This window comes from Saitoella complicata, assembly GCF_001661265.1.
Source record: "Saitoella complicata NRRL Y-17804 unplaced genomic scaffold SAICOscaffold_24, whole genome shotgun sequence".
Lineage (NCBI taxonomy): Eukaryota > Fungi > Ascomycota > Saitoellomycetes > Saitoellales > Saitoellaceae > Saitoella > Saitoella complicata.
The window spans coordinates 22,756-44,047 of record NW_017567015.1 but is presented as its reverse complement, the minus strand read 5'-3'; the positions used below and the strand labels follow the sequence as shown (position 1 = coordinate 44,047).

General features: G+C 52.1%; 10 protein-coding genes across 10 annotated transcripts; 8 read left to right on the top strand and 2 right to left on the bottom strand.

Moving 5' to 3' along the window:
• The first annotated feature begins 91 nt into the window (after positions 1 to 91).
• Positions 92 to 966, top strand: SAICODRAFT_31712 (uncharacterized protein). Its single transcript, XM_019167988.1, has one exon. It carries the CDS (start codon positions 143 to 145, stop codon positions 800 to 802), a length of 660 nt encoding a protein of 219 aa, XP_019021759.1. The 5' UTR covers positions 92 to 142; the 3' UTR covers positions 803 to 966.
• Positions 967 to 1,532: 566 nt separating this feature from the next.
• On the bottom strand, positions 1,533 to 3,326 carry SAICODRAFT_27317 (uncharacterized protein; the record flags this gene model as incomplete). Its single annotated transcript, XM_019167024.1, has 1 exon — positions 1,533 to 3,326. The coding sequence occupies one exon, from the start codon at positions 3,324 to 3,326 to the stop codon at positions 1,533 to 1,535; it is 1,794 nt and encodes a 597-aa protein (XP_019021758.1).
• A 389-nt stretch (positions 3,327 to 3,715) lies between these two features.
• On the top strand, positions 3,716 to 4,587 carry SAICODRAFT_31711 (DUF1764-domain-containing protein). The gene has a single exon (XM_019167987.1). It carries the CDS (start codon positions 3,790 to 3,792, stop codon positions 4,351 to 4,353), a length of 564 nt encoding a protein of 187 aa, XP_019021757.1. The 5' UTR covers positions 3,716 to 3,789; the 3' UTR covers positions 4,354 to 4,587.
• A 1,845-nt stretch (positions 4,588 to 6,432) lies between these two features.
• On the top strand, positions 6,433 to 9,642 carry SAICODRAFT_9608 (uncharacterized protein; the record flags this gene model as incomplete). The annotated part of the gene is made up of 3 exons (XM_019172026.1): positions 6,433 to 6,507; positions 6,594 to 6,861; positions 6,962 to 9,642. 3 exons carry the CDS (start codon positions 6,433 to 6,435, stop codon positions 9,640 to 9,642), a joined length of 3,024 nt encoding a protein of 1,007 aa, XP_019021756.1.
• A 1,158-nt stretch (positions 9,643 to 10,800) lies between these two features.
• On the top strand, positions 10,801 to 11,933 carry SAICODRAFT_21312 (uncharacterized protein). The gene is made up of 2 exons (XM_019166407.1): positions 10,801 to 10,863; positions 10,917 to 11,933. Exon 2 carries the CDS (start codon positions 10,922 to 10,924, stop codon positions 11,756 to 11,758), a length of 837 nt encoding a protein of 278 aa, XP_019021755.1. The 5' UTR covers positions 10,801 to 10,863; positions 10,917 to 10,921; the 3' UTR covers positions 11,759 to 11,933.
• Positions 11,934 to 12,401: 468 nt separating this feature from the next.
• Positions 12,402 to 12,789, top strand: SAICODRAFT_61114 (cytochrome c; the record flags this gene model as incomplete). Its single annotated transcript, XM_019169825.1, has 2 exons — positions 12,402 to 12,510; positions 12,575 to 12,789. 2 exons carry the CDS (start codon positions 12,402 to 12,404, stop codon positions 12,787 to 12,789), a joined length of 324 nt encoding a protein of 107 aa, XP_019021754.1.
• A 2,085-nt stretch (positions 12,790 to 14,874) lies between these two features.
• Positions 14,875 to 16,362, top strand: SAICODRAFT_61228 (Bromodomain-containing protein; the record flags this gene model as incomplete). The annotated part of the gene is made up of 2 exons (XM_019169831.1): positions 14,875 to 15,288; positions 15,364 to 16,362. 2 exons carry the CDS (start codon positions 14,875 to 14,877, stop codon positions 16,360 to 16,362), a joined length of 1,413 nt encoding a protein of 470 aa, XP_019021753.1.
• A 645-nt stretch (positions 16,363 to 17,007) lies between these two features.
• On the top strand, positions 17,008 to 17,746 carry SAICODRAFT_227328 (uncharacterized protein; the record flags this gene model as incomplete). Its single annotated transcript, XM_019166635.1, has 2 exons — positions 17,008 to 17,638; positions 17,687 to 17,746. Coding segments are annotated over exons 1-2 (433 nt in total), but the record flags the coding sequence as incomplete, so codon positions are not given.
• On the top strand, positions 17,475 to 20,054 carry SAICODRAFT_73151 (uncharacterized protein). Its single transcript, XM_019170828.1, has 2 exons — positions 17,475 to 17,638; positions 17,687 to 20,054. Exon 2 carries the CDS (start codon positions 17,908 to 17,910, stop codon positions 20,014 to 20,016), a length of 2,109 nt encoding a protein of 702 aa, XP_019021751.1. The 5' UTR covers positions 17,475 to 17,638; positions 17,687 to 17,907; the 3' UTR covers positions 20,017 to 20,054.
• Positions 20,055 to 20,327: 273 nt separating this feature from the next.
• SAICODRAFT_31700 (Dihydroorotase homodimeric type) lies at positions 20,328 to 21,240 on the bottom strand. The gene has a single exon (XM_019167986.1). The coding sequence runs from the start codon at positions 21,231 to 21,233 to the stop codon at positions 20,349 to 20,351; it is 885 nt and encodes a 294-aa protein (XP_019021750.1). The 5' UTR covers positions 21,234 to 21,240; the 3' UTR covers positions 20,328 to 20,348.
• Between the last annotated feature and the right edge of the window lie 52 nt (positions 21,241 to 21,292).

The following is a 21,292-nucleotide window of genomic DNA, read 5'->3' as shown; positions in this document are numbered from 1 at the left end:
TCGACCAATGAGGATTCCCAATTTCGGCTTACGGTCTGCACCCTGCCACATCCGCCACACCGCGTTCAACGGAACCCCAGTCATTCCAGCAAAGTCCTGCTCCACCAAACAAATCAATCAAACGAGAAACGATCCATTCAAGATGCTTTCTACAATCAGATGTTTGCGCACGCAGATGAGCCCCACGAGAACGACTGTCACCGCTACCTCATTCTCGTTCGCGAGTAGGCAGCTGGCGACGATTCATCATCAGCAGCAGCCTTATGACACCATGAACATTCCGCCTGCGCCGCCACGAGTTGCTACTTATCCCTCTCAACCAACACCAACACCATCCCCTACTACCACATTCGCGACTGCAGCGGCGGCGGCGGCTCCTGCACAGACGGAGGCGGCACCAGTACCCGCACCGAGGAAGAGACCAATCCTCCGCGCCCGCAAAGCAGCAATGTCCCTCACCCCCAAAGCTATCGAAAAACTCCGCACCCTCCTTCAAACCCGCGGTACCCTCGTCAAAGTCGGTGTCAAGAACAAGGGTTGCGCAGGCATGTCCTACGACCTCTCCTACGTCACCACGCCTCACCCCTTTGACGAGTCAGTCTCTGTCGATGGTGTCACGGTGTTGATTGATAACAAGGCGCTTATGAGCATTATTGGGAGTGAGATGGATTGGGTTGAGGACCGGTTGAGTGCGAGGTTCGTCTTTAGGAATCCGAATGTGAAGGATACTTGTGGGTGTGGGGAGTCGTTCAATGTTGGGAGGGATGATTTGGCGGCGATGAAGAACTCTAAGAGAGTATAAGGCGTGATCAGAAGGCTTCATGATCGACGAAGGAGGTTTTCGGTCTTTTCAGATGCGTGGAAGGTGAAGGATGGACAAGAATACGTTGTTTTTGTTTGCACTGGGTTTAACATCATATCATTGGCGTTATGGGGTTTTTTATTGCTGTTACGGCTGGTATGGGTTTTTGTGTCTCTCTTTTTATTCATTCTCCACTATTCTATTACGAGAACCATAGATGGAATGGGATGCATTCGTGTTACACCATGTTTTGAGGCCGTGCTCATGGCTTTCCAGTTCGACATATATGCCGCCCCCGGTATCGCCAGGATCAATCGCTGTCGTGAGATGTAGAGATAGGTATCCTGTGCTTTACTATGTAATACATTGATGAGGTGCTCAAGGTTCGGCGTCTCCTATACTGAGATTTGCAAATTCAGAGCAAAAGGTTCAGCTCCTCTGAAAGCATGTCCTAATCCAGCGATATCCGCCATGATCCCAATTGCGAACCAAATCCTCGTCACCTCGCCATTGCAAAGTACCATCCAAAACCATCTCAGAACCCACGTATCGTACCCACGCATAGATAAAACAGGTAAAAGTCGAAACCGAACGCCAGCCTGAACACAAATCAAACCTGCACAGTCCAAAAGCAAACATCCAATCAAACGTTCAAGCCACACGCCATCACACCTCCCTCTACTCAGTAGTCTTCCCAAAACAAACAATCACCTCTTACATCCACGCGACCCTACGCCTCTCCCAGTGACACCACCAACCTCTCTCTCAAGCCCCTAACATATTCAACTAACCCCGGCAACGTCTCCGTATCGACATGAACACTCTCGTCGACCGTATACGCCCTCCCTCTAACCTTCCCCATCACGCTTCGTGCGTCCATCCTAATTCTCCTTGAATCTTTCCCACCTTCAGCGCCTTCGTGACTAAAGCCAAGGGGTATGTCGGGGGTCGTGGTGGTGGAAGTAGCGACGGATGTCGTCGAAGATGACAGAGAGGGAGGTGAGGTCCGTGGTCGCGGTCGCGGTCGCGGTCGCGGTGTAGATGTTTCGGGGTCAGTGCTCGCAAAATCAAGCACCGCTTCCGCTTCCGCCCACAATACCCCGTCCTCCCCCTCTTCATCATCCCTGTATGCGTGTCGAGCAAGGAGAGTCTTGAGTTCCTCCACCAGTTTCGCGAATTCCTTCACGTTGGTGAGATGCCCCCGAATACTCGCTTGACGCTCTACAATACTCGTCGGGACTGAAAACCTGACACTCCCTCTACCCCCCTTCCCACTTGCTCTGGACGCTCTATCGCCGGGGATGGTAGTGGATCGTGCAGTCATCGGTCGCCGCGGTTGTTGTAGCGTAATCGAATCTTCTTCCTCAGATTCGGATTGTCCAGAAAGCGGAGAAGAAGGCGCAATATCGAAATCCTCATCCCAACTCTCACCTGCCGTAGAGAAACTTCCGGTCCCACTCCCACCCTCCACGAAACTCGTGCTCTTCGCTCTCTCGTGTCCCCCACCCCTCAACATACCCGCGTACTCACTCCTCGTCGGTAAGCTGGGTTTGAGGGTAGACGAATCCTCGTCCTCGCTCGCGCTCGCGTCCCAATCCGAGATATCGGAATCTGATTCGCGGTCTTGGGCGAGTGTCGATGGCGTCATGGCATTTGAGCTTACGGAGCTAGAGTACTCTTCTTTCGTGATGCTGGTGGTGATTGGGGTGGGTATGGCCATGGGTTTGATGGTACTAGCCGTACTCGGTCGTCGTACGAATTCATTCGACACCCCAAAGGCAGGTGGGGGAAGGGTGTCGTGTCGGATCGTCGCGGTACTGGAGCGTTTGTCGACCCGTCGTTCTGGACTCAGGTTCGGCGCCGAAGCATTCCACATCTCTTCCCCCAACACCGGTATCGGTGGTCTTAACTCCTCTTTCCTGGCCAATAATACCTCCAAACTCTCCTCCGCACTCGTCCCTCTACTGGGAGGTGTCTCAGACACAAACGCGAGTCTTGGTGGCACGAGGCTCTTCGTAGCCCTGTGCGCTTTTCCCCATACCTTCGAACTACGGGGTGCGTCTACCGGGGGTGCAAAGACGTCGTCGGCGCGAGCACGTTCGGTACGGGGGGAGGTGCGGAGGGATTCGTAGGCCGTGTCGGATTGTGTTTCCCAGTCGTCATTTTGCTCGACCTCTCGTTCTGGCGCATGTGGGGTATGTAGTGGTGGTGGTCGTAGCGTGGGTGGAAGGGCCGTCGATGGTCGCCGCCCCTCTGTGGGCGCTGGTGGGGGTGGGCACTGTGACAACGACGGCCGTTGCTGCAAAGTCTCCTCCTCCTTCTTCCTTCTCCAGAACTCAGCAGAGAAAAACCTTCTTCCACGCGGGATAAGGTCACTAAACGCTGCCTTGATCGGGTTGGACGCAGTTCGTTGCGCTTGAAATGTCGCTGTCGTGGGTGTTGGTAGGCCGCCCGCGGAGGACATTGGTGGATGCCGTGGGGAGGATAGGCCTCCTAGGAAGGATTTCCGTTTTTTGGTGGACATTGGTGAGATGTATGCGGGTTGTATGCTGCTCCAACTCAGCCCTGCTCGTCGCGGTTACGGTCCTGGTCGCGAATAGATACGTGCTCCTCTCCTTCGAGAGATGCTGATGTATACCCAATTGCAAGAGACGATATCGATACAAAGCAAAGTTCTCCTATTCCCGTGTTCTATATGCCCAGAGCGAATGGCAATGGCCGTCCCTTCAAGCCGTAGGGTCTAGCTGTTTGCAAGGAGCTGCCGTTCTGGCGCGGCTAGGCGCTCCGACGTATATTGCGGCTGGTGACGCGGGATGCTGCAGCGGTACCTCCCCAGCCACGATGAGACCTGCTGTAAGAAAAATACGGTACGATACGTCGTGTCCACGTTACAGTTCCCTTACCGGCTTAAGAATCGAGTTTGTCGTTGATCCCATCTTCTTCACGCATCTTCAGGTCACCAGGAAGATATACCGGTACGCAGAGCAATGGCAGTAACAGGCAGCAAGATCGGCAAAACCGCAAAACCCGCCAGCATGACGAAAAAGATGGTCAAGGGAGCCGGCGCGGCGGCCGTGGCGAAGGAAGAGGATATTGATGATATATTTGCAAAAAAGTCAAAAGCCGCTGCGGTGGATATCGATGAGATCTTTGCGAAGCCAAAGAAGGGGGCGAAGGATGAGGTTGCGGTGAAGGGGAAGAAGGTGGAAGAGGAGGTACCAGCAGAATCAAAATCATCCAAGAAGAAGAAGAAGTCGAAAGCAAAGAAATCTGCTGAGGAAGACACATCAGAAACCCCGTCAGAAATCCCAGCACCCGCCCCCAAACCCGCCGTAATCGTCGCCGACTTCTCCTCCACCGCCACCAAACCCTCAAAATCCTCCACATCTACATCCGCACCAGATGACGACTTTGCAAACTCTCGAGGTGCGTCGAACGTGAAGAGAACAGAAGAAGGGTTTAGGGTCTACGACGAGGACTTCTTGAAGATGAATATTCCGGGGAGTGGGGAGACGGAGGACTGTCCGTTTGAATGCGAGTGTTGTTATTAGGGTGTGGGAGTGGCGTGTTAAGAACAAGGGGATTCGGAGTTGGAAGGCCCAGGGTGATGCGGGGTGAGAGTGCACAGGTCAGAGAGCCCAAGGAGCCCTGATTTTTGGTACTCTGGAGATCACTGGGAATGATGAGAAGTTTGTGATGGCCGCGGGAGTCGATTGGTATTAGCTCTACATTAAAATCCCCGCCATTGGTCAAATCCGGCATCGGGTACCCTGAAAGCGTACGGGATGGGTGGGACACGTATTCGCATGTGTTGGGTTTTTGGTCACATATCGCCAATTTAATATAGGGAAGTGGTGCTCTATGATTGAAAGAAAGTTGTCTATATTCATTCTCAATCCCCAGTCCGGATGCGCAAGCTATAGCTAAACACCTAAGAAGCTTATACGTCTTGTTTTCACCGCTGAGTGTCCTGACTCCTCACACGTACAAACACTCAACTGCGAAAGCAAAACACACAAACAAACACAATGCACCAGTCCTTGCACATGTGCGAGACTTTGTTGCTCATCTCAGGACGTCACTTCCTGAAAGTTCACAAAATCCCTGCCGTCCACGCTATGAGCCCCATGAAAAAGACCGGACCGGCACACTTACTGAGAGGCCATGACATGGTTCTGGAAAGCGAACCCCAGAGGGGTGAGTCCCGCCGCAACGCGTACTCTGTTGGATGGGTGGTTGGTTGGGGAGAGAATCAAGAGTGGACAGGTTCTGGGGAAGAAGATTTTTGCTTCTGGACTTATTCGTAGCGTGCAATTCTGGCGAGCGAGGAGGGCTCTGATCGGCCGAGTTTGGGAGGCAGTGAGAAGGGAGTATGTTGATCTCAACCTGGGACTGAGGGTTTTTTATAGATATGCTGTAGTCTGGATCGGATGAGTGAGGGAAACTTGGTGTATCCCATGTGACTGACCGGTACCGTCATAGTGCTCCTCGCCCTCCTCAACACCACCGGGAGCAGCGCAATACATCTCCACACGATCATATTGCAGATTTATGTAGAAGTTATACAGTGATTATCTCCCAACATCTACACTATGGTCTCAGCTATACCCCCGCGGTACTCCTCAACCGCATCCGTCAAGCTTCTTCCCGGGTCCGTCCATCACTTCCGCTCTTGGGAACGCCATGAGAAGCTATATAGTAGCTAGAAAAGTCTATCATAACACTCTCAAAATGCAACCCTTCAAGAAACCATCCGGCGGTTACTCGCTTCTCGTGTTTCCCACGACTCCCGGATCCGGTGTCCCCCCAAACCCGTACCGCATTACGTATACGTGTAGCAACCTAGCACAGTAAACCACACACCAAATGATCTTGCTGAATACGCTAAAGTCAGATAACTACCAGTTAACCAAACAGAATTATGCTCGAATCCCAGCTCATCGGCGGGAGAAGTGCGCTGCGGATCCAGCTACTATCGATCGCGAACATATGGCACTTCAATGACGCGTGGGAAAGCGGCAATATGTCTGAGTTCGTCGGTACGAGCATGAAGCTAAGGGCTCCCTGGTCTTTTGCATATATGAGCGGGGATGGATATAGGACTCGTATCTGTTTTCACTGAGGATGAATGGCGCATCGGATAAGCGTTGCTGGGCCCGGCTTACTACCGTGCCGCACATATGCATGTACAGCGATTGCCGATTACAATCACAGCAGCGGAAAACTTGAGACCGTCTCAAACGCAAATGGTTATGGAAATTGATTACATAACAGATTGCTGAAAGGAGGTGAACGCTTCAATTGAACCTTCCAGCTGGGTGTTACTGGTGTTACCCAACCCTAACCTCACAGTTGCGATTGAGACCGTCACCCTCCCGCCATCAATGAATCAAGCATTAACGATTGACAGGTTGACAGGCCTCTCTTTCATTAAACCACATGCACTTTCACACGCATTCAGCCTGTGACGTTTTGCACGCGCGTCTAACAGATTTAGGCACAAGCCACGTCAACCCCATGGAGTCTAGCCTAATGCCTATCTCGTCACCCTCAACCGGAAGCTATAACCCCAGCAAAACTGCCTGCTCTCTCTCCCTCGACAGGACCCAATTGCAATAGACAAGGACAAGATGCCGATGCATATGGGCCATCACTATCAGACGGTGGAGGAGATGAGGTTGGCGGAGGATAGGCATAAGAAGAAGGTACGTCCGCTACCCACCCCACTTCCCGCTTCCGCTTCGCCGGGCGTGAATGCTAGACGAAGATCATGGACTGACTCAGTTGACAGTACTGGCGCCGTTGGGGTCCTTACCTCTCTGAACGTCAATGGTCGACCGTCCGCGAGGACTACTCCGGCAACGGCGACGCCTGGTCGCACTTCCCCCACTCTCATGCCCGTATGCGAGCGTTCCGGTGGGGTGAGGATGGATTGGGTGGGATTAGTGACAATCATGCGTTGATGTGTATGAGTTTTGCGTTCTGGAATGAGAAGGATGAGATTTTGAAGGAGAGGGCGTTCGGGTTGACGGGGCATCAGGGAAATCATGGAGAGGATGGTGAGTGCAATGATCTCGGGGGTGAATGCTGCCATTGCGGCGCATATACCCCTTGGAGTTGATGGTCACGGGAAAGGAAATGCTAACACAATTGGATCAGTCAAGGAAATCTACTTCTACCTCGACTCTACCCCCACCCACTCCTACATGAAATACCTCTACAAATACCCCCAAACCGCCTTCCCCTACGACAAACTCGTCGCCGAAAACGCCGCCCGCGACCGTAACGCCCAAGAATACGAAATTACCGACACCAAAATCTTCGACGAAAACCGATACTGGGACATCTTTATCGAGTACGCCAAGGACGAGGAGAATGAGGACGAGTACTACATTCGGATTGCGGCGTATAACCGGGGTCCGGACAAGGCGAACTTGCATATTATTCCGCAGATGTTTTTCAGGAATACTTGGGCGTGGGGGGTTGAGCCTGAGGAGAAGAAGCCGGGGATGAAGGGGGAGGGGGAGAAGGTTGTGCATGCTAAGCATCATAAGTTGGGGGATCGATACATGCAGGTCTCGTCTTCGCCGGGTGTTAGTGAGGATGCGCCCATCGTTGAGCCGACATTGTTGTTCACGGACAATGACTCGAACTACAAGAACCTTGGTTGGGGCGAGAATAAGACCAAGTACTGCAAGGACGCCTTCCATGAGTTTATCGTGGATAAGAAGGAGGATGTCGTTAACCCCGATAAGGAAGGTACCAAGGCTGCTGCTTGGTTTGATTTCCAGGATGTCCCGAGTGGTGAGTGTGTCGTCGTTCGTCTCAAGTTCTCCAACAGGGTCGAGGAGGGCGACATCGACGAGGAGGCATTCGATAATGTCATTGAGTCTCGCTTGGCTGAGGCTGATGACTTTTATTGGAGGATTAGTCCTATGCCCATGGCTGACGATTTGCGCAATATCCAGCGTCAGGCATTGGGTGGTATGATGTGGAACAAGCAGTACTACGGCTTTATCTGGGATCAGTGGGCGAATGGAGACCCCACTCAGCCGCCGCCGCCCGAGGAGAGGAAACATGTCCGCAACCAGGCGTGGAAGCATTTGTATATCGACGATGTCTTGTCGATGCCTGATAAGTGGGAGTACCCATTCTTTGCTGCCTGGGATACCGCGTTCCATTGTATCCCCCTCGCCATGATCGATCCCGATTTTGCGAAGAAACAGTTAGATTTGTTGACGAGGGAGTGGTATATGCATCCCTCTGGCCAAGTCCCCGCCTACGAATGGAATTTCTCGGATGTGAATCCCCCTGTGCATGCCTGGGCTACTTTCCGTACGTTCAAGATCGAGAGGAAGATGTATGGACGTGAGGATCTGGATTTCTTGGAGAGGATGTTCCAGAAGTTGTTGTTGAACTTTACGTGGTGGGTTAACCGTAAAGACGAGGGTGGACACAACATCTTCGAGGGTGGATTCTTGGGTCTCGACAATATCGGACTCTTTAACCGTTCCGAGCCGTTGCCTACTGGTGGTAGGTTGATGCAGGCTGATGGAACGAGTTGGATGGCGTTTTATTGTTTGAGTATGCTCAATATCGCGCTCGAATTGGCGAAGCATAGGAGGACTTATGAGGATATCGCGTCCAAGTTCTTCGAGCATTTCTTGCTCATTTCGGATGCGATGACGTTTAAGTCCACGGACGGTGATACCCCGTTGTGGAATGATGAGGATGGGTTCTATTATGATGCCATCTCGTGGGGAGGACCGTGGCAGCAGCAGTTGCCCGTGAGAAGTTTGGTGGGGTTGATGCCGTTGTATGCGGTTTTGACTTTGGAGCCGGAGGTCATCGATAAATTTCCTAGCTTCAAGAAGCGGTTGGAGTGGTTTATGGAGAATAGGAGTGATGTCGCGAACCGGAATATTGCATCCATGAAGAAGCGTGGAAAGGGTGACCGTATGCTTCTCGCTCTCGTCGACAAAGACCGTTTGGTCAAGATTTTGGAAAGGATGTTGGATGAGGATGAGTTCTTGAGTGATTATGGCATTCGGTCGTTGTCGAAGTATCATAAGGATCATCCGTACTCCATGGTCGTTAATGGGGAGACGTTTAAGGTTGATTACGTACCTGGTGACTCGAACTCTGGTCTCTTTGGTGGTAACTCGAATTGGCGTGGACCTATTTGGCTCGCGACGACGTTTTTGTTGATTGAGTCCTTGCAGAGGTTTTACATGTACTATGGTGATACCTTGAAGGTCGAGTGTCCTAAGGGCTCGGGCGAGTTCATGCATCTTGGACATGTTGCCGAGGAGATCCAGCATCGTATCCAGCATATCTTCGCAAAGGACGATGAGGGCCGTCGTGCGTGTAACGCTGGTAACGAGATGAAGGACTTTGACCCTTACTGGAGCGAGTTGGTTCCCTTCCACGAGTACTTCGAAGCCGACACGGGACGCGGGTTGGGTGCTGAGCACCAATGTGGCTGGACCGGACTCGTCGCAAAATTAATCCACGACACCGGGATGTCCTGTCGTCTTCCCAAGACACCGCGTACTCCCTCCACCGCCGCCGCGCACTACTTTGACGAAGTCTGGGGCAAGGCGAAGAGGCCTATGCACTCCCGTCGTGGCACGGGCCGCAGTATTGGGAATCGAAGTGATATTGGGGATGGGGATGAGACGGATGGTGATGATGCTGTGAGCGTCAAGACGAATGTTGGGGCGGATGAGGAGAGGGATAGTGATCATGTTATGGAGCAGGTTACGAGTCAGCTAGGGAAGTTGGAGGCGGATGGGACGATTGTTGATGATGATGAGTATGAGGCTGGGCTTGACCTGTGATTGTGTGGTTGTGGGAGTGGAGTGAGGTATACATGACATGAGATGACCATTCAAGAGATGGAAATGGAGGGCCTGGGTCCGCAGAGAAAAACATCATACACGAGAGAAAGAGAGAGAATGCAGGCATTGAGGGAAGGGCTAACATAGTCTGTCGTTACCCCGTATTATTCGTTTTGTTCATATTCGCATTGGCTTAATAGAAAGCATATCATACTAATCCTACCATATCCTATCTTAAACAAGCAATGTCACGCCAAAAACCCCATCCATGCTCAACCCCCCTAAACATCCCCAAAAAGGGCAGGGAGCCAAGACACGAGACAAGCAGCGTTAACGTCTCAATACCATAAAAAAGTCGCAACACTCGACACACATAACGTGTTTCAAACGTCACTGGGCGGTACTGAGACGTACCATGAAATCTTTTCACGAGAGTTACTTGGATTTCGCGAGTATTGATGTTGCATCCGAGACTAACTCGATCCACCATTTCCGGCCACAAGGGGCGTTCCATGGCTCCCCTGTTCACGAAGCATAATCCGACCGACCAGCTTCCTTTCGCCCCTGGTGTAGGGGGTAATCGGAATGGAGGTGTTTCTGCGAGGTTGGGAGGGGGGAGGATGGGTGGCGAGCTTAATAGGGATGCGTGTGGGGGGAGGGCAATCGGGGGTTGGCTTCCATGAGCTGTTGATGTTCTGGTGGGTACCAGATTCTTTTTTGACAGGACATGGATGTCAAGACTTTGATTGCGATTGTGTCGTGGTGGTGGTGTGGTGGTGTGCTGCGAGGATCGAGGGCTTGGAGGTGAACTTTGTGCGGTCGCGCGTGCTGTGAGGATGTGGGGGGTCGTGAGAACGTCCACATTTTCACTCAACGAACGCTGCAGCTGACGACGATGGATAACTTTGATGTTCCAAAGGACAATGGCGAACACCAACTTTTATGTATATTTCTCGGTGGTTGCTCTCTTATTGGGTTGATTGACTCCTGACACGTCTGCGAGATTCCCCTGAAGTGCCCCTCACTAGGCTCGATTGGGCAGTAATTGAATGGCAATGAACTTTGAATTCCCTCGTCCTTCGCTGACGATTCCATCCTGTTCTACACCTCAATCCATCCTACAAAGTCTGCAGTCACCCTATCCGGCTCTCTCTTGGACGATTGAGCATTCAACACCCCTTCTATACCTTACGGTCAACCGTGTGACACTTCTCCTTGATCGTGAGTATTGCCATCCTTTGCCTCCCACCCCACCCACTTACTCGTCATGCTAGTGAAGATGTCAAAATCCAAAGCTAACCTCAAAGGCAAGTTCCAAACCCGTACCACCCACACAACCTTCGGCGCAAACTCCTCCCACCACCCCCCCTCCCTCCGCTACACCTGCATCCACTGCCGCCTCTCCAAACCCACCTCCCAATTCTCCCTCACCCAACTCCAAAAACACGAAAACTCGGGCCAAGGGATGCATTGTAAGGGATGTACACCGAAACAGGTTACGAGTTTAAGTTGTGTGGTGTGTGGGCGACGAATGGGGTTGGAGAGGTTTGCGAAGAGTCAGAGGAAGAATGTGGGGGGGATGGAGTGTCGGTGTTTGGAGTGTGTTGCTAAGCATCATGAGGATCCTGAGGATTTGTTTGATGACTCTGACGATGGCGCTGGCGCTGGCTGTGGGTATAGCGACGGGGAGGAGGTGTTTGAAGACGAACCCTGGATGACAGCAGCTCGAGCCGGATCCCCCCGCACCACCACCACTACCGCCCCCGCTGATGACTCCGAAGACGATACAGCCTCTGCTTTTCCTTCTGTATCAGGAAGCCGCTCAGCCTCCTTCTCCCGCCAAGCCCACTCAACCTCCCGTGCCTCCTCTACTGCCCCTGCGAATGGGCCGCAGATGGCGGAATGGGCAACCGTCGTCACGCGTAAACTCAAAAAGGGCGAATCCGAAGGCGGATACGTTTCCGGCGGTAGTGGAGCTGGGAGTGGTAAGGGTGGAAGCGCTGGGGGGGAGAATAGTGGGTGGAAAGATCCGAGGTTGACGACGTATGATGGGGAGAAGTATAATGTGTATGGGGAGAAGAGGAAGGGGAAGAAGTGGGGGGCGAAGGGGTTCTGAGTGAATGTGGGGAGATAATGAGTGTTGTTCGGCGTTGGTGAATGTTGTTGTTTTTTTTGGGTGGAGCGAGCGTTATTATATTATTGGTGAGGCGTGTATGATCATGAGGGAGCTTTTGTGTACCGTGTCGGAATTCGGGTGTAGGAAGGAGTATTGCTGATTTGTTTGCGCGTGGACCGTTTCTTCGTCGCCATTCTTTATTTGATCTCCTTTTGCTACTATGAGCTTCGAAAGGTAACACACCAGGCTTCGGTCTTGAACCATGGGTGTATGCAAGCCAGCAGCCGTGGGAAAATAAGGAACGTACGGTTCGCAGGCGGGTGGACTAGCTATCTACGACGCTGCTCGCTCTCGAGGTGATCCAGTAGCATCCTAAAGGTTCCAAACAGTTGCAGAGACAGCGCTTGTCTGAACCCAACAAATCACGATTACGCACGCCGCCGCGCAACCCATTTCCTCCCCCTGGCCCGCTGACCAAACGATTGGCCAGCATTCACCCTCCATCCCTCCGAATCGCTCCGTAGCCACACTTAGCGCCACATCCCCAAACCCGCGAGCGCTCTCATAAAAAAGTCCAATTCGCCCATCGGTATCGAGACCGCGTACAAACTACACTTTTACCTTACCAACACCAAGACCAAACATGGGTTTCTCTGCCGGTTCTCTCGATAAGGGTGCCAACCTCTTCAAGACTCGTTGCGCTCAGTGCCACACTGTTGAGGAGGGTGGTCCTCACAAGGTTGGTCCTAACCGTATGTCGCCTCCCATTCTTTGTATACCTTTTCGATCGATATACTAACATGTATGCGCGCATAGTTCACGGTGTTTTCGGCCGTCAGTCTGGTCAGGCTGAGGGTTACTCCTACACCGACGCCAACAAGAAGAAGGGTGTCCACTGGGACGAGGAGACCATGTGGGCCTACCTCGAGAACCCCAAGAAGTACATCCCTGGTACCAAGATGGCCTTTGCTGGTTTCAAGAAGGAGAAGGACAGGAACGACATCGTTACCTACTTGAAGGATGCTTGCTAAATGCTCTCCATTTTGCATGAGCTATGGTGGAGGGGAGGCAGAGAGGATGAAAAGCATAGAGTGCTGAACGGTTGGATACAAAAACTTGTTTTGTGATTGGATGGGGAACGCGATGCGATGCGATGGAGCGGGCGTTTGTACTACTACACTTTTATTATTGGTCTCATTCCCTTCGTAAGAAGTGTTCGGGCGTTTGGAATTCAGCAAAGACCTCAAGAATACTCTCTACTCAATTATTTCGTTTGTTTGTGCGGTCGTATTTGGTTCATGCTAACAGTCGTATTCCTTATCGCTGTAGGTCTCATAGGCCCTGTCTCCTGACATGAGATGTTCTTCGTGGTGGGGGCGAGTGTGCGTGGGCAAAGACAGTCGCCCAGGCGGTACCAGTAGGACCGTGGATCGGCCTAGACTTTGCGACAGACAAACTTCACCCTATCCATGGAGGTCGTCGTGTCAAAGATTACCAGCATACACTCCAGTACTTGCGATAGTTCTACGATATCGATATCATGAAGCAAGCATTTGAAAACAACATTGCGAGACTCGTACTACAGCGAATCGGTTGGGTTTGACCTACGACAAAGAAGAACGCGTCATCGTGACCCAATCCCCCAACCAGCCCCGGATGAATGCTGCTCGAATCGACAGAATCAGAACAGCCAGCACAACAACATCATCCTATACCATCGCGATTTCAGGCCATCGGATGAGTCAACTCTCTCCTACCCAGCCGTTCCCGAGCCGAGCGTGGCTGGTTATTCAAGCCCTCTTACCCTACAAGAAATTTTTAGCTCGCGCGCGTCGACCTTGGGTACTTAACCACCCAACTTCCCCCCGACCAACAACCCCCCTTAAAATCAAAAAGCGTCCAGACGTCGAGATATTCAGTTATCTTCGACTTCCATACTCCTTCGGACTCGCTTTCGTTATTTTTGAAGGTTTTGATTTAGGTCAAGCTGGACGGTGTGGTGTACCCGACGCCGTCTCCGCCCGTGGAATTGGACCAATTGGATAAGGACCGTGGGATGGCGAATGGCTTGAATGACGAAGCTGAGTTGATGAGGACGCCGGGTGAGGAGGGGAGTCCCTTGAATGGGTGAGTACTGCACTTCCGTTGAGGTGAGAGAGGATGACGCGTCACACCTTCCCCGCACACACACACCTCATCGCGTTGCGCGCTGTAATGGCCATGCGCAAATGTCGACGGTGTACACACAAACACACACACGCGCGTGTCGTTGTTGGTTGAGAAGGTCCGAGTGAATGTGTATGGAGCTCTACGAACTAGTCTGAGAGAAAAAAACACGGTTTCGAGAGAGACGCGTCAATTATCAAACTCGACTAGTCGATAACTCTTTACGTGTCTCGACTTTCGATGAGACTTTTCTCTTCTCTCTCTCTTTGGAAACGTGTGTTTTTTCTTCTCAGGGTAGCCTTTCGTATAGTTTTGTACGCATTCACTCGTGTGTCTCCTCCAATAAAGTTGTGTGTTGTTTTTGCTTGTGCGCGTTGTCCACTCTCTTCCTTGATTGTTCTTTTGCATTCGAACAGCCTGTTAACACGTTTCTTTCAAGTACTGGCGTGATCAAACCAGCCGATGCTGCTCCCTTCGGTGTTGACGAGGCCGCCATTCCTCCCGTCACGATTCCTTCCTCAGAAGAAGTCGACGCGGCCGTCAACGACGCGGATCCTCTCGGCGCTGTTCCCGCCGCAGAAGTCGCTCTCACCTCCGAAGTGCGCGACGATGTCCACCCAGTTCCGGCACCGGCAGATGACGAGGACGACTTGTTCGGCGATAACGAGCAGGATGAGGACGACAAGATGGAGGAGGCCTCGGCTGCAAACATACCCGAAATACCCCAGCAGCCGAAGGAGTCATCGCCACTGTCGCCCACGGGTGGTCCGAGGGTAGACACCCCCATCTCTAACCCCGATTCCAAGCGTCCTGCGGAGAGCTTGGCTGAGGAGCCTTCATCCAAGAGGACGAAGGTCGAGGAGCCCGTCACGCCTGCTGTGTCCGCTCCTGCGCCCGTTGTCGCACAACAGCCTCCCCGGCCAGAGCGGAAACCGTCGGCTGACGGTCCTATGCCCGATGCGCAACAAAAGTACTGTCTCGCCATCATCCGGCAGCTGAAACGCAACAAGTCCGCCGTGCCGTTCAACCACCCGGTCGACCCCATTGCGCTCAAGATTCCGGATTACCCCACCATCATCAAGAACCCCATGGATCTCACCACTGTCGACACCTACCTCAAGAACGGATACTACTCCGAGCCTAGGGAATTCATTGAGGATGTGGAGTTGATCTGGAATAACTGCTTCTTGTATAACGGTTCGGAATCTGTAATTTCGGGTTTTGCGAAGCAGTTGAAGGCGATGTTCGAGAAGCAGATCAAGCAGATGCCTCCGGCTGATGCTATTGGGCGTCCGGCTAAGGGTACGCCCAAGGCTTCGAAGACTTCGTCGTCGAAGAAGAAGGGCTCGGTATCAGCGCCGACGGTACCGTTGACTGCTGAGGGTCTTCCCGTCATTCGTCGCGAGTCTACTGGCGCGGACGGTCGTCCGAAGCGCGAGATTCACCCTCCTGCGCCAAAAGACTATCCTTACCCCGATAGCAAGCCCCGACGACGAAAGACGGCACAGCAGATGCAGTTCTGCAAGAAGGTTCTGGCGGAGTTGCAGAAGAGGACGCACGAAGCGTATGCGTACCCCTTCTACCAACCCGTCGATGCCGTCGCGTTGGGTATCCCGGATTACCCCAAGATCGTCAAGACTCCGATGGATTTGTCTACTATCCAGGGCAAGATCAATCGGAATGAGTATGAGTCTTCTGATGAGTTTGAGGCTGATGTTCGTTTGATGTTCAAGAATGCGTACAAGTACAACCCTCAGGGTACTCCCGTATTCAACATGGGAAAGCGTCTCGAAGCCGTCTTTGACGCAAAGTGGGCAGAGAAGCCTGAAGAGCGTGCGGGTGGTTACGGTGATGATTCCGAGGCGGAGTGGGACGAAGACCCGAACTTGGCGAAGCTCGAGAAGCAGCTTGCTATGATGAAGGACCAGATCTCCGCCATCAAGGAGGGTAAGAGCAAGAAGTCTAAGCCTAAGAAGAAGACATCTACGATTCGATACCGCGATGATTCAGAAGAAGAGGAAGCGACCCCCATCCTCACGTTCGCGCACAAGCAAGAATTGGCGGATAAGGTACCCAACCTCTCTCCCGAGAAACTCGTGAAGGTCTCCGACATGATCAAGAACGCCGGATTTGGAAACCCCGATTCGGATGAGATCGAGTTGGATATCGATCAGTTGGATAACCGGACGCTGTACCGGTTGTACAAGTACGTTACGGGGAAGAGCTTGCCTGCGCCTAGCGAGGGTGGGCGTAGCTCGACCAAGAAGCCGAAGAGTGTCAAGAATAGGGCGGTGTTGTCCGAGGCGGAACAAGCGAGGCAGATCAAAGCGCTGGAGGCGAAGCTTGCTGCGTTCAGTAATGGGAAAGCTGTCGATATGTCTTCTTCTGATGAAGACAGCGATTCGGATGATTCCGATTCTGACTCCGATTCCGACTGAGATTGATGGTCCTGTTTGTATCCATCAAGGATATTCCTTGTATATGTGTGCGAGTGTACGATGAAAACCGAGCAGTGTTTCTGTACATACGGAATCTGGGAGAAGGGGGAAAGGAGTTGGAAACCTTTCGTATTGGCTATCGATTGATTACTTTTACCCACATCTTATATACCAATGGGGATGGAGCTTTTGGGGTTTGTCATTTGCTACGACTTTTTTAGCATCTTACTCATTTTCTGTTTCGATTTTATGACGTCGACGAGGTTTTTACTACCCACTGCTGGTTTCCCTCGGGAGGGCCGAGGATGCAGTTATTCTGGAATTGAATACGAAAGCTGTTATCTGCATCAATGATCGATCAGTCTTCGTGCAATTGTTCGAGTAAATGAACCCTTTTGCTTCCATCAGCGACCGAACTGTGGATTTCGATTTCTTATCGATAAGGCGTGCACAGTTGACCGCAACCTCGTATGGACGATGTCGTTCTAAATCATTCGTGCGATGGCGAGGTAGCGGGTGTAACAAGCATGCTCACGGCATCAATGCATGTGTCCTAACAAACCCTCGGAATCCTTATCGGAGTATCAATGGGGAAACAACTGCCTCGCCAAGCGGATCAAGGTCAAGTTACGGTCGGCAAGCTGGTCAGAGAGGCTGTGCAGAGCGTGCGTGCTCACGTATCGGCAATCGGAAGCTGCAAGCGACATAAACGTCAGAGGGTGGTTGAACGTATGAGTTCTCCTCCGGCTCGGCGTTGTCATGAGTCAAATCGCAACGAGCCTTCACATGTTGGGCCGCACGATTAGCGAGCTTACTCAGAGTACTGTAAGTAACCTGCATCTCCAAAATCAACCTCCAAAAGTTCGACGACCTCGAACCAACAAATAATGTAACCCCACCAAGATGCAAGTACAAATAAGACTAGCATGCCACGGTGTAAAAGGCAAACCCTTCTACCACATCGTCGTCGCGAACCGCAAAATCGGCCGCCAAACCAAACCCATCGAACCTACGAGGCGGAGAAGGCAGCGAGGAAGGCGGAGAGGAAGGCGAGAGCGGCAGAGGAGGCGCAGAAGCAGTACAGGCAGGCGATTGGTGAAACATCCTATCACTGCATGTCCTTCAACCTTAATCGTTCAAATGGACGGGAAATCCGAGACCGTTACTATATTTAGCATCATCAAACATCGAGCTTTTACCGTTCATTTTCCAGCTTGGTCCCGAGCGATCACATACAGCAATGCTCCGCATATGTGCGCGCATGACCATGACCAAGGTAAAAGCTTCGGGACCTCTCCATCCTTCAGCCGCTTATACGTAACAGTATGCGGGCTTGACGTACAAGGACCATGTTTATCGGGATATAAATCAAATGAAATGACGCCAAGACCTCGCGTTACCAGGTTCGAGAATGTTGGCACAGGTTACCGGCTTTTATACTCTACCGAGCCCCCGTCAAGTCCGCTCTTCTCGCCAAGGGCTGCGTTTGAGTTCAGAAGCCAACTGTGGAGGTACAATACGTCTTGACTCTGCTGTCGTCGTTGAATGCAGGGTACTCCAAGGATGGGGCTTCCCGGCGTCTATGGCCATGGACCTATATCCCATCGACGTACCTCCAAACGGCGTGTGATCAGGTTGTTCTTCGCATCATGCATCGGTCTCGTTTTGGTATGGTTGGTATGGTCTTATGAGGCCGACGTTACGAATTTCGGTGCACTCCAGGCTGGTGTCGTCGTTGGATCAGAAAGCGACGTGATGGTGGCAAATCACGGCAATGACGAGGCGATCGCTCGGTGGATGCCAGAGAAGCCTAAAGCTGAGGTTGTCGAACCGGAAAAACCAATCATTGATTCGGTGCCGCCGAATCCATTCCAGTCGTCGACGGAGGATGTGGTCGTGATCCCTCCCACCATGAAGGATGAACCTGAAGCACAGAAGCCTGTCGAGAAGGCGGACGTCGAGGATAAGGGAAAGCTAAAGTCAGACAACAATCCCTCAGATACGGAGAAAGCTGGCGATGACGGCTCAGTCATCTTCCCTCCAGGAAGAATCGACGTGGTTGCGCTACAGGCGAAAGTGGAGGAGGCTCGGAGAAAGCTCGAGGGTGCCGTCCAAGATGTCCAGGAAAGTATATCAGAGAAGAACAAGGGAAACGAAGCAAACCAGGCGCATGGGAATGATGATCAATCGCACAATCACAAAGACGAGAAACCCGTCATTCCAGCAGATTTACCAAAGCCGAAGGTGGTCAAGCCTTGGGAAGCCTGGGAGCAATACGAAAAATTCGATCACTTTTCAGCGTTCAGCGAAGGCTCGAACATCGCCATCCACGACCCATACCCCGACCCGTCTCTTCGCTGTCCAGGTCCTCGCGACATCACCCTCCCGAACCTCAATCACTGCATCGACGGTCGCGTGGACGAACATCCACCTCATTTGATGGGTTCATACGCAGTTACCAACCTCTCCGATCCTTGTTTTACTGTCGACCAGCGTTACGGTCCTTACACAGCGTTCGGCTTCCCAGATAAACGACAACTTAACGACATCGACTGGAAAGCCTCCATCGACGCTTGTGTCGCTTCCAAGACTCCGACGCGACGTATAGCTGTTATGTTGAGATCGTACGATGGGTATATCTACGAACGCGACGACATCCTCAACCTCCGAGCACTCCTGGCCGAACTCTGTCTCAACACGGGTGCTCAATACGATCTCCGAATCTTACACGAAGTCAAAGATGGAACCGCCATCTTTGCCGACCCTGAGAGTTACCAACGCAAAGCCGAGGCTGTCGTACCATCCGAGTTTAGAGGTCTCGTCGATCTGTGGAGCTCGGACCAAATGCGTTCGATATACCCTGGTTTGGCACGCGTGGATAACTGGTTCGGTCGTCGTAGCTCGGGTCAGATCAATACGGCGCAGAGAGCGCAACATGCGCCTTTGCAATGGTTTGCTGTTCATCATCCCGAGTATGAGTATTTCTGGAATTGGGAACTGGATGTGCGCTATATCGGAAATTATTACGAACTGTTCTCCAAGGCTGAGGCTTTTGCACGGGCGCAACCGTGTACCAATACGACGTGGAAGAACTCGGAGAAATGGTTCTTCGAAGGCATGACACCCTGGGATACTGATTCTTCAGACGAGGGGATAGGAGAGGAGGCGGACTACATCGCCTTTGGACCCATCTTCGATCCTCGCGGTTCAAGGTGGTACTTCGAAAGCGACATCGTCAACTGGCCACTCGAACGAGAAACTCCCCGCCGCGCATCAATCATCACAAACGGCCGTCTCTCCCGCCGCCTCCTTCTCGAAATGCACCGCATAAACAGCCAAGAACGACGTCACATCATGTGCGAATCTTTCGGTCTCTCCGTCGCTTTCATGAATGACTGGAAAGCTGTCTACGTACCTCATCCGCAGTATCTAGAGAGGAAGTGGGATGTCGGTGTCTTTCAGTCTGCCGTGAATGATAAGCAGTTCTTTCGACATGAGTATGATATGTGGTTGACGACGTATTATTTTGATGCACATTTTGCGAAGAAACTTTATGACGGGTGGAGGAAGGAGGCAAAGACGTGTCGGAGAGCGGTCTTGTTGCACCCTATCAAACGTGTGCGTGATACGGGTGCGCTGACCATTGAGGACTGATGAGTTGTGATATGGACATCCACGGTAGGGTTGACTACATTCTCTAGGGAGATATTGCGTTTGCATAGCATTTTCAAAAGTATGGATACTACTGTTTTAAACATGCAAGAAGATATTTTGATGACAAGGTGCATATTCGGCGACTCATAATTTATACGTGTAATTCCCGCTCACAGATGATGCTTCCCGTACAAGTCGGTCTCATGCACCCAGACGTAAGCGATTGCCTCACTTCTCACGTCCTCTTCTCATATCATACACGCTATATCGGTACCCTCTTGTTTAGTTTTCCCTTCCGTCTATCATAGCAACGCCGTATTCTTGGATTACATCTAAGCTTTGACCCATTCAATGTCCCACTGCAACTCCTCCGTCGCCATGAAAGGCACAACAACAAGCTCTCCATCCCAAACCTCGCTCTCAACCTTAATCGGCTTCTTGGTCAGCTTGACCTTCTCAGTGCCGACACCCAACCCCTCGACCTGGTAGAACTTCCTGCCAAAGTTGGAGACAAAGTCCTCAAACTTGTCCATCTTACCCTGCTTATCGAAGATCTCCGCAGCGTACGACAACAACCTTGACTGTGTAAAGACACCAGCAGCAATACGTGCCGCACCGCTCTTCTTCTCCCTGGGGTGAGGTGCGGAATCAGAGCCCAGGAAGAACCTGGGATCACCGGAGACTGCGGCTTCAATAAGTGCGGCACGGTCTTCGGGAGTTTTGGCGACGGGCTTGCAGTAACAGAAGGGGTTATCGGCCCAGGAGTCGATGGTGATGTGGAGGTGGTGTGCGGTGATTGATCCAGCAACGTTCGGACCACAGTTCTTCACAGTCTCGATGGCGTCTTTGGTGGTGCAGTGCTCAAGCACAATACGGAGCTTGGGGAAGCGTTTTGCGAGGTCGATGAGGGTGGGGAGGAAGTCGTGCTCAGCGGTCAAGACAGAGTTGGTTGGGGAGGGAGGGACCTCGCCGTGCAAGTTCAAGACCATGTTAACCTCCTCCATAGCAGCAAAGATTGGGTAAAAGGGCTCGTACGTCGACACTCCAGCAGAGGAGTTGGTCGTAACACCGGCAGGGTAGACCTTGACACCACTAACACCCGCCGCTGCAGCCTTCTTGACCTCCTCGACAGTGAGGTCAGCAGTGAGGTAAAGCGTCATCATGAACTCAACATTGGGCTCAATAGCCTGGAGCTCCTTCTTGTAGTTCATTGCCATCTCGGTAGTGGTGATCGGAGGAGTGAGGTTGGGCATCACGTAAGCAATGGAAGCCCCAC

Bases quoted from the DNA above. Each gene is read 5' to 3' on its own strand.
- SAICODRAFT_31712 (XM_019167988.1), top strand. From the start codon at position 143: ATGCTTTCTACAATCAGATGTTTGCGCACGCAGATGAGCCCCACGAGA.
- SAICODRAFT_31711 (XM_019167987.1), top strand. From the start codon at position 3,790: ATGGCAGTAACAGGCAGCAAGATCGGCAAAACCGCAAAACCCGCCAGC.
- SAICODRAFT_21312 (XM_019166407.1), top strand. From the start codon at position 10,922: ATGTCAAAATCCAAAGCTAACCTCAAAGGCAAGTTCCAAACCCGTACC.
- SAICODRAFT_73151 (XM_019170828.1), top strand. From the start codon at position 17,908: ATGCAGGGTACTCCAAGGATGGGGCTTCCCGGCGTCTATGGCCATGGA.
- SAICODRAFT_31700 (XM_019167986.1), bottom strand. From the start codon at position 21,233: ATGGCAATGAACTACAAGAAGGAGCTCCAGGCTATTGAGCCCAATGTT.